The sequence below is a fragment of the Limulus polyphemus genome, unplaced genomic scaffold (genome assembly GCF_000517525.1).
Source record: "Limulus polyphemus unplaced genomic scaffold, Limulus_polyphemus-2.1.2 Scaffold3981, whole genome shotgun sequence".
NCBI classification, from domain to species: Eukaryota; Metazoa; Arthropoda; class Merostomata; order Xiphosura; family Limulidae; genus Limulus; species Limulus polyphemus.
In genome coordinates, this window is record NW_013669591.1 from 91,970 (window position 1) to 102,620 (window position 10,651).

At 32.9% G+C, this 10,651-nt stretch overlaps 1 protein-coding gene across 3 annotated transcripts in view; it reads left to right on the top strand.

Annotated features, from left to right (window-relative positions):
- The first annotated feature begins 4,429 nt into the window (after window positions 1-4,429).
- The window catches only part of LOC106470396 (60S acidic ribosomal protein P2-like), a 9,835-nt gene continuing 3,613 nt past the window's right edge, over window positions 4,430-10,651 (top strand). The window contains exons 1-3 of one of the 3 annotated variants that reach the window (XM_013930946.2): window positions 4,430-4,498; window positions 5,226-5,407; window positions 10,075-10,170. In XM_013930946.2, the coding sequence (XP_013786400.1) occupies window positions 5,236-5,407; window positions 10,075-10,170 (268 nt within the window). In that variant the 5' untranslated portion in view covers window positions 4,430-4,498; window positions 5,226-5,235. Of the gene's footprint in view, window positions 4,499-4,671; window positions 4,828-5,225; window positions 5,408-10,074; window positions 10,171-10,651 lie in introns of those variants that run through there. The other 2 variants (XM_013930948.2, XM_013930947.2) reach the window with 2 other exon arrangements.

Consider the following 10,651-nt stretch of genomic DNA (forward strand, 5'->3'; position numbering starts at 1 on the left):
CAAAGACTAAAGAAGATCAGCCTGTGTCTGGTGCATCAAGAATGGCAGATTACGTGTTACCCCTGAGAATCGATCTCAGCATGGGTGGGGGGGGGTAGTTGATAACTGAGGGTCGCCAAGATAAAATGGCAACTGGCGAGTCTGAGAACAGGTGAGGCAGTCTGTATAGGACTCCAAAGTCATCACCAGTAACAGTAACACAATCCCAACACTGGTTTGGTTAAGGCCATAAAAGACTGGCGGAGAGGGACTGAAAGTACTGACAAGGTCCACCAGTCAGAGCTGTTTTAATAGAAGATGAGACAGTAGACATCAATTGGTGTAGACCGTATCTCATGGGCCAATCGAGAGCCTCTCTTAACAGCGATGTTGATTGCTAAGATAACATAATTGAAAAAGGCTAATGAAGTAATTTGCAGGGGAGCTGAAGTCTTTCTGGTTTAAACTACTGAAGTATGTGGTAATTGTTAATGGTGATATATGTATATGACAATATATTTGTGAATAAATAAATGTGCAGATTGAAATATGTCGTAAGCAGACGTATTTATGAACATTATCTTCATTTTTTTTCTGTACAAAATGCAGTTATAACACATGAAATTGGAGGCTGAAAGTAAAACCTGTATAATGAAGCTTTGTAAGTCATGCTAAATTAGTACTAAACTTCTAACTGGAAATGAGCCCTTAAGGGAAGGCAATGTAAACATTAATGGATTCTAGTGGTCAGAAGTAGGGGTCTAGTTGGCATCAAATAGCCTAAGTCAATTCATTTGTGTGTGTCCGAACGAGTGGCTACAGTGTTGATGTCAGAAGTAGAGAACTAGTTGGCATCAAATAATATAAATCAACTCATGTGTATGTGTAGAAATTAATGGCTACAACCTTGACTCATTTGCTTTCCTTCTGGATCTGAACTCTATCCAGATGATAACCAGATAGTAATTAAAGAGGTGTGATTGAATTGGATGGTGGGCTATGTTGTCTGTTTCCTTAAAAGTATGACCGCCTGGCATGACCAGGTGGTTAGGGCGCTTTTGACTCGCAATCTGAGAGTCGCGCGTTCGAATCCCCGTCCCACCAAACATACTCGCCCTTGCAGCCGTGGGGGCGTTATAATGTGACGGTCAATCCCATTATTCGTTGGTAAAAGGTTAGCCCAAGAGTTGGTGGTGGGTGGTGATGACTAGATGCTTTCCCTTTAGTCTTTCACTGCTAAACTAGGGACGACTAGCGCAGATAACCATCATGTAACTTTGCGCGAAATTCTAAACAAACCAAACCAAACTTAAAAGTATGACAGTATTTAGCACAGCTATAGGTTTTGGTCAGCTTCTTCTTGTTTTCAAATGCGAATGACCAGCCATATGGATAACATTAGGCACTCTGGATACGTCTGATGTTATCGTTTTAATTAACCAAATGTATGCAAGGTCAGTCTGTCAGGCTCCGTATTGTGGAAGGAATGTTGACCATAATTCCGAATTTACTAGATGTGTGGCAAGCTTTTAGTAAAACTAAGATGGGTTACAAAAGTATTTGTACTTAAGACATGTCTGTGATATTGATGCTGCCAGTTTGACTCATACTCTGATAAGTCGGAGTGCAAAATGATATTCATGTGAAAAATAAAGATTATTTTGTGTATCATACAGTTTGCATATTGCATAACCTGTAGAACCCCTGAAGTGGATATCTACAATTTTCAGTATCCCTGTATATTGTATTTGTTATTTACTATTCTCTACCACAAAATCTTGCTAAATCAGCAATGTAGGTTGAAATAAATAGTTCATAACACTGACATCAAACACCATGTTAAATGGCACCCTGTAAAAGGTCATGGCATGTGCATTTTGACTCCCACTCGTGCACATAATGTTAGCTAAGTAACGTGATATTCAATCCGGAACAGCATTTTGATTGAGTTGGTCAGCCTGCTATAAATCTCAAGGGAACAACTTCAGTCTAATCGATCAACATCTCCATCATCCACAGGTCACACATACATGTTATTTTTATTATATTTCTCTTTAAATTAATATGTTTTCATTGTTTTTTGTATAGTTGTGTCTAGTGCATTTATTTCTTGTAGAGAATTAGTTAGATTTAATGTAATTTACTATTATTTCTTCGTAATACATCTTGCTAAACCTCCTGTTATATAGTGGTTTTATCCGATTTACTATTTAGGGAAATCACTTTTTTCTTACAATACCATAAATTTAAACCAATCAGTGAGAAATGAGCTATCAAAATCAGTTGTAGTAAGATTTAAAGCCAAAGAAATAAATCACTTCTTTTATTATTACAACGGCTGCACTCTGCAATTTTCTTTTCACCAAACAATAGAAACCATTACAATAGTGATAACAGAAGTGGAATCATTTCGAAAAAGTAAACTAGAGCCCATAATGAACTTTAATATGACAACACGAACATTTGATGGAAATACTGGAACAGTGGAAAGATTACCAAGAATAAATAGACAGAAAAGTAAAAGAAAATCAAGAAGAAATAGACAGAAAACTAAAATTAGATCAAAAAGAAAGAGACAGGAAGTTGAGAGAGGAATTAGAAAAACAAGACATGAGATTTAAATAAAAATTGATAACAGAAATTAATGTGGTCAAAGTCAAGATTGAGTAAGCCAAAAAAAAAGTACAGAAGGATCACAGAACAAAATCAAAAACAAAATGACATCAACGAGGTAAAAAAGGAAGTATAAAAGCTCAACAATAAAGTATAGGTGGATAATAATACCAAAACCAAAGAAGCCATAGGAAATGTACAAAAAATTTAAACTCTGGAATAAAATATCTAGATAATGATTTTGCAAATGTAAGGCTCGAACCAGCCACGCCTCTCTTTTTAAATAATTTCATTTCTCAAATACAATTAACCATGTAATATGAAACACAATTAAACATGTAATATGAAACAGAAGAACCAATTTGGTCCACACTTATTACAACTACTGTTGTACCATTTATGACTGCAAGACCTTTTTAGAATATGCCAACTACACCACTACTTCATCAAGATGTAGAATTTAACAGTAGAGAAATCCAACAGGGTTGGATAGTCAACACGGTTTCACTAGGGAAAAAAATTTCTCTTACTAATTTCTGGACATTTTTTGAAAAGATCACCGCTTACGTGTATTAGGGTATGGTGTATCTGGATTTTCAGAAAGCATGTGACAAGGTGCCACATAAAAGGCTTGTTAAAAAGTTACCTCTGCATATAGTTATTTCTGAATAGGAAACTGGTGAGATAGAAGAAAGCAGGGGGTTGTTATAAATAGAGTTCAGGTAAACTGGATTATCGATACGAGTGAGGTACCTCAGGGCTCAGAGTTAGAACCTTTGCTCTCTTTGATTTATATGAAGAAATGGTCAATAGATTATTTAAATTTGCTGATGATATTAAAGTTTTAGGTGTTGCTGGCTGTAAGGATGATCCTGCTGTTTCACAAAAGGATTTGTATTATTTGGTGAGTTGGGTGAATAAATGGCAGATGAATTGTAATTATAATAAATGCAAGGTAGTGCATGTGGAATATCACCATTTGAATTACGAGTATAATTTTGATGGAGGCAAAATTAACAGTGTTATGGAAGAGAATAATCGTGGTTTTCTAGTAGATCAGTCTCTTAAGCCATTCAAGCAATTTGCTGTTATTAGTGGCAGGGCAAATAGGATTGTAGGTTTTATCTACGGAAATATTGAATGCAAGTCTGAAGAGGTTATAATTTCATTGTATGTATTACTGGTTAGATCACATTTGGAGTATTGTGTTTAGTCTTGGGCTCCTTAAGTTACCTTAGAAATGACACTGAATTGTTGGAAAGAGCTCAGAGGAGGGCTACTAGGATGATACCTGGAATAGAAAAGCTGTTATATGAGATAGGTTAAGTTCTATGAACTCATTTGCTCTTGAAAAAAGATTGTTAGAAGAGATCTGATTGAGGTGTTTAAGATTGTAAAGGGAATTGATAGTGTTGATGCCTCATGTTTTTTCATATTTAATGGTGAGAATGATAAGATTAAGGGTCACAAATATAAATTTTGGTAGGGTAGGAGTCTGTTTGTTTATGTGTTTTAGAGCAAAGCCACATTGTAATATCTGCTGTGTCCACCGCGGAGGAATCTAGTCCAGTATTTTAGCGTTGGAAGTCTGATAAACGTACCGCTGTCTCACCGGGGACAAAGTATGAGTCGTTTTCAGCTAAGACAGTTTTATTTAAAGTGACTTTTAATTTCTTTTAAACACACACAAAAAATATTTTGCCACTAATTACAAACTATATAAAAATAAAAACTGAATTTACTAAACATTTAGTATAAATGGTAGTATTAATTTGCATCTGCTTGTCAAAATTGGTCATTGTACAGGTACTTGTAAAAGCGCCTTCTAGCAGTTAATCGCAAGGTAAATTTAGATAGTAGCCTACAAGGTACGTATAGGTTCGGTGACGAACGTAGAAAGGAGGAGGTAACCGTAGATATTTATATATGTTTGATATAACATTTCAATATATCATCAACTATTAATTACTATGATAATCATAACAATTAATTTAATAATACCCCAGGTGTTGCTGTTAGTCAGGACGTTAAATATTTAAAATGAAAAGTCGGGCAGAAAATTGTTACTTTTTTTTTTAAATGTGTCTTTAATTTTCGAGTAAGAGTATACCTAAGGAAAATAGTAATCACGGTTGTGTCATGCTACTAATAGCAATACTATTGAGAAAGAAATCTAAAAATAGAAAGTCGTTCTCGTTACGACAATAACAAAGTACTCTCGTAACATTACGCAAGGTACGGATTTTAGATTAATGCTAAAGTCTTTTGTTTTGTATTAGTTCACTTTTTATTATAATATAAAATAGAAATCTAGTAATAGTATAGCTTACTGCAGATAATTTAGTGTATATATATTGTTAATTGTGCATTATTCAAAAGTGCATTTGGACTGTCATTAGTATTTATTAGTTTTTTATTGTTTATAAATTAATGTATATATGTGGCAAAAATGTACATTTATACAGTGGCATTAGAGGTTGAAATTTTCTATTAACGTTCATGAAGTACAGAAAACAATTCTTAGGGAAAATATCTATTGGAAAAGTTGTTTAAAATACAACAATTCTGAATTTAAACTTATTACACATGCTGAATAACTGTAAAATATTGTTATTATTATTATTTTTACACAGTATTGACACCATGCGTTACGTTGCTGCTTATCTTCTGTCGGTTCTTGGAGGAAACAAAAATCCTTCTAGTGAAGATATTGAGAAGATTTTAGGAAGTGTGGGTATTGAAGCAGAAAAACAAAAACTTGACAAGGTTATTAAAGAACTGAAGGGAAAAGATGTAAACGAAGTGATGGAGGAAGGTTAGTTCAAATATCCCTTTGTAAGTTGATTTGAACTTTAGGGCTAGTCAGTGGAATGAGCACTCATATGGGCAGAATTAATATTTTTTAGATATTTGGCTTTTAGTTTGATTGATTGCATGGTGTTGCCTCTTATGGTGTAGAACATTGCTTATAATTCGCTGTTAAACTGCCTTACCGTTTCTATTCAAGAATGTTTGATATTCCATCTGAGTCAGCAGATCTTGTTTATTACTACTAGGATAACAATAATTTTGTTTTTCAGTATTTATAGAAGTTCAGTTTTTCTATTCTTTTTCAAAATAAGGTATAACATTCAGTTTTTAACATATTAGAAGTTTCATTCCATTCAAATGTCTCGTTATTTTTCACATCTAATATGCAAACCTCTTTAGAACTTAGAAAATGTATCATGCATTCTTGTATAGTCAGTAAAGGTGACGAGTGGTAAATTTCAAGTAATTTCTTTGGTCAGTTGGTATATGGAAATGCAAAATGTTAAGTTTTTGTAGTGTAATTGCTAGATTTATTTTACCTAGAAACTGGCCTAAGAAATTTTGATAAAATTTGGTAGAAGAACGTGGGTAGATCCCCCAGAGATCTAGTTTAAATCAATAATCAGTTGGGTAAAGGTTTGAGTTTAGCAGCCGTTTCAGCTTTTACAACTTCTGAGTTGGCACCACACAAAGTTTATGTTTAATTCTGCAAGTAGCACAGGTTCTTTTGCTGGTATCTATAATCATTAGACGTACAAACTGCATGTCAAATGATGCACACACACACACACTGTCCTACCATTTTCATGAAGCCATTGAAATAAATGCTGCTCAAGGCACAGTACAATTGTAAATATTCTAAATCAAGAGAATAACTTAAGAATAGCTTATATGTTTCTGATATGGTGATGATATTTATGTTTTGTTTGAAAGTATTAATAAGAGTATTGTATGTGTGTGTTGTTTTAGCAACTTAAGAATAGCTTATATGTTTCTGATATGGTGATGATATTTATGTTTTGTTTGAAAGTATTAATAAGAGTATTGTGTGTGTGTGTTGTTTTAGCAACTTAAGAATAGCTTATATGTTTCTGATATGGTGATGATATTTATGTTTTGTTTGAAAGTATTAATAAGAGTTTTATGTGTGTGTTGTTTTATCAGTTTGTTTTACTTACCATTGCAGTTAATTTCTAGACATTCAGGTAGCTGCATTTAGTAAATTAGAAGGTTTTTGTTTGCATGAAATAAAATTAAGAGGCAATCGTTGAAAGGTAACCTTTTATGTACATTAGAATATATTATCCATTATTTACTTTTGGACTTGAGAGAATTTAAGAAGTTATGTAAAGATAGTGTGTTTGTTTAAATATTGCTACATGCTTTTAAATTATGTTAATTTGCTTCATAATTTAATTTTGGTAAGTAATATTAAATATTTACTTTTAGGCCAAAGTTAATTCCCGCCTGACAAGAAGTTTAATGTTAACTTAAGTTTTGGAACCAAGTTATACTATTACCTAAACTTGGAAGAATTCCTCAGTGAATGAAGCCACCTTCAGCTCTATCTCTCTTCCAGTTTAAATAAATTTAAAACCATTTAGCTAACTTTACATAAGTCAGCTAGCTTTCTGTTATCCCATTCCCAAACTCTTTTTCAACTTTAAAAAAAAAAAAGAGGGATGCTCACATACCTGATTTTTTATCTTTAACACTCTTGAGAAAACTGTTTTTAACTTCCCAACGTTTATAATTTATCACCAGAGGGTTAATATCTACATGATTCAGGTCAATTACAATATGTTCAGGGTCAGGAATATTGTTAGTATCTTGTATTCTAAAAATGAATGAAACGTGTGTGTATAAATAGTAATTACTGCTGGTTATATAATAAATCATTAACTGAGGTTAAAGTTGATTTTCTACAATTGTACTAATTTAACTTGACTGGTTAAGCTTTTAGATGTCCTGTGTTATCCTTGCATCACTTATGATGGAATTTTATTTTTTTATGATGTGCTAGTGATATAACCATACTGGTTTTGGTTACCAGACATATAAAACTGTCTGATGATGACAAAACCTTGTCGAAACGTTGTACATTTGCTGTCATGTTAAACTTGTATTAAAGTTTTTCTTCATTACCCATTTAAGCCATCTCCAGCCATTATTATATAAAACTGTTATTTTTTTATGATATGCTAGTGATATAACCATACTGGTTTTGGTTACCAGACATATAAAACTGTTACTTTTTTTTATATGTGTGGCAGTTGCCAGTAATAATAAACTAATATGAATTTTCATATGTTAGCCACATGCCAGAGTCACGTGTAACTTGTAGCTTTTTAATGTTTTTTAAATATTTTGGTCATATAATAAAGTATTAATTGAAGCTAAAGTTGATTTTTTCCAACATTATACCAGTTTAAAGCCTTTGCTGAGTTATTAAAAGCTTGGATGAAACTAATTTTATTATTTGTCAATACATAAAGGTGATGTTATATGCAAAGTCCATAACAAATATTGTTTTCTCAAGATGAATGTGTCGCATACATCATTAAAAAGCCTTCATTTAAGTCACTTTAGGTTTATTCGCACATGACTAATGTCACATTTTTATATTTTCCACATTACACGTTAATATAAAAAAAAATAAAGTTGCATTTGTTGTTGCTTCAAATTATTTAAAATTTTGGACATTCACGGAATATTAAAAGTTTTGAGGCGGCTTGACCGGATAATGAAAAAAAAAACTTTATTATAAATTTACAATGTTTCGACAAGATTTTGTCATCCAATTAAAAGTGGGGTCCTCGTTATCAAGTTTTCATAGAACATTATTCAACAACTTCAAAAAGTCTATTCCATACACCAACATTGTACAAACAGTCAATAATAGGTATACAATTTCAGCAATTAAATTTAAAAAAATGTGTGATTCTGAGTAGATTCTCCTCACATAAATGGGGATACAGTTTACTTTAATTGCACGTGTGAAACATAATTATTGTCTTGATGGCATGTATTACTGAATTTTTTATTTTTATGAGTTTAATTTAAGAGATGCACAAAAAATAGCATTGGTCAGAGTGGAGAGTTGTTTGTTTTAGATCTTGAGCCCTGGTACTTAAGCTTTGCCTTGTTGGCTGGAGAACAGTCAGCAGAGGAACAGAAACAGCTTGGCAACGATTAAACTGATGGAGAACAGTCAGCAGAGGAATAGAAACAGCTCGATAATGATTAAACTGATGGAGAACAGTCAGCAGAGGAATAGAAACAGCTCGGCAACGATTAAACTGATGGAGAACAGTCAGCAGAGGAATAGAAACAGCTTGACAACGATTAAACTGATGGAGAACAGTCAGCAAGGGAATAGAAACAGCTTGATAATGATTAAACTGATGGAGAACAGTCAGCAGAGGAATAGAAACAGCTCGGCAACGATTAAACTGATGGAGAACAGTCAGCAGAGGAATAGAAACAGCTCGGTAACAATTAAACTGATGGAGAACAGTCAGCAAGGGAATAGAAACAGCTTGACAACGATTAAACTGAATATTCACTAGATTGAATTAAATAAGAAGAACTTAGGATGAGGTTTGACCCAAAAAACTATATTTATTCAGCAGACAAAATTAAAGTGCTTAATTCAGACACAAAAAGTTACTGAATAATCTAGTTTGAATTAACTTTTCCTGGACTGTTAAATCCAAAACTGGACACAACTAATTCTCTCTTGGTGAATTTGCCACTCAGTAGCACATATCCTGGTCATATGTATGTTGTCAGTTTGGGCAACTGTGTTATAGGTCATGTATTGTAAGGTTTTATTGTTTGTCACCTTGGGTTTCCATGATTTTGATATGTTCATAGTGATTAGTGCTGATTGAGTGTAAAATGTTTTGCTAGGATGAATAATGGATTGTTTGCTTGGAACTTTGGTCTCCGAAGGTCAGATCGTTGGCCTCAGAACATGCACACTTAACTGAGTGTCCTGGGTTCAGTCTGTTATTAGTGTAGATTTTGTAACTCTATAGAATTAATCTTGAAAGTAATTAAACAGCTAGATCCTCAAGGAAAAGCAGAAACCCAAATCTAGACTCAATTATGAAAAAAATCTAATTTAAGTTGGTCTTTGTTTATGTAAAATGTTGTGTATGATATTAACTCCAAAATCTTGAAAACAATTAGTATTATAAATGGAGAAAAAATACATATTATTAACAACCACAACCTAAGCTTAAATTAGGACATTTTAGGTTTATCCACACTTGATAATACGACTTAAACTTTGGGATGAAAATCATGTAATCTGCAGATGATGTGTTTTTTTCCACATTCATCCAGCCCAACTGACAAGTTCTGCCATTAAATGAAATGACTTTTGCAAGAGAAAATATAATCTGATAACCTGATTTTTAAACATTTTTTATTTGAATCTGAAATTGAGAAATTAGGAGGAACGTAGAAAACAATCTGTAGTTTACACGATTTTTATTGCAAATTTTAACAGCCCTTTGGTTTTTAACGATTTTCTTGTTTTTGCCTTGTAACTTGATAACATGATTTATCAGTTTTAGTTTCTTGCTCATATGAAAGTGTTTTCTTCTGCGTCATTATTGTGTTGTGTTTGTAATTCCACTAACGTATTCTAAACGTGAAATACAGGAAGATCAAAACTGGCTTCTGTGCCATTAGGAGGTGGAGTTACTGCTGTTGTAGGTGTTGCCGCTGATACAAAAGAAACTACAGAGGCTGTGAAAGGTAGGAAAATGCAGATGAGCTGGTTAAACTAATATGTGTGTGTAAACAAAAATTAAGGTGTGTTGTGAATAATAAAAAAAGTTATTAGCTTTATTTTTAATGTTATTACTTAGTTGTTTGCTGGAGGAAGATGTTGATCATTTATGCTTTATTGTCCAACGGTGTATCTACCACATATAATATAGAATAGATGATGGAAATAACATATTTAAAAACACATTGTCAGGGATAATAAGTGTGAACAGCTGTAACATGATACAATTTGTTCATTTAAGAATCTTAATATCTAGACACAAGGATAGACCACTTATAAATATAAGTAAGTGGTTAGTGAAGTGAATGAGTATTCAGTGAATTTATGAGTTCAGTGTCAGAGAAGATAGATGTGAGGGTTATCACATCTGTTTAGTTACTGGAATGATTAGTGAGGAGATTCTGTAAGATTATTTGTGAAGAAAATTTATGTTGAAATGTTGATATG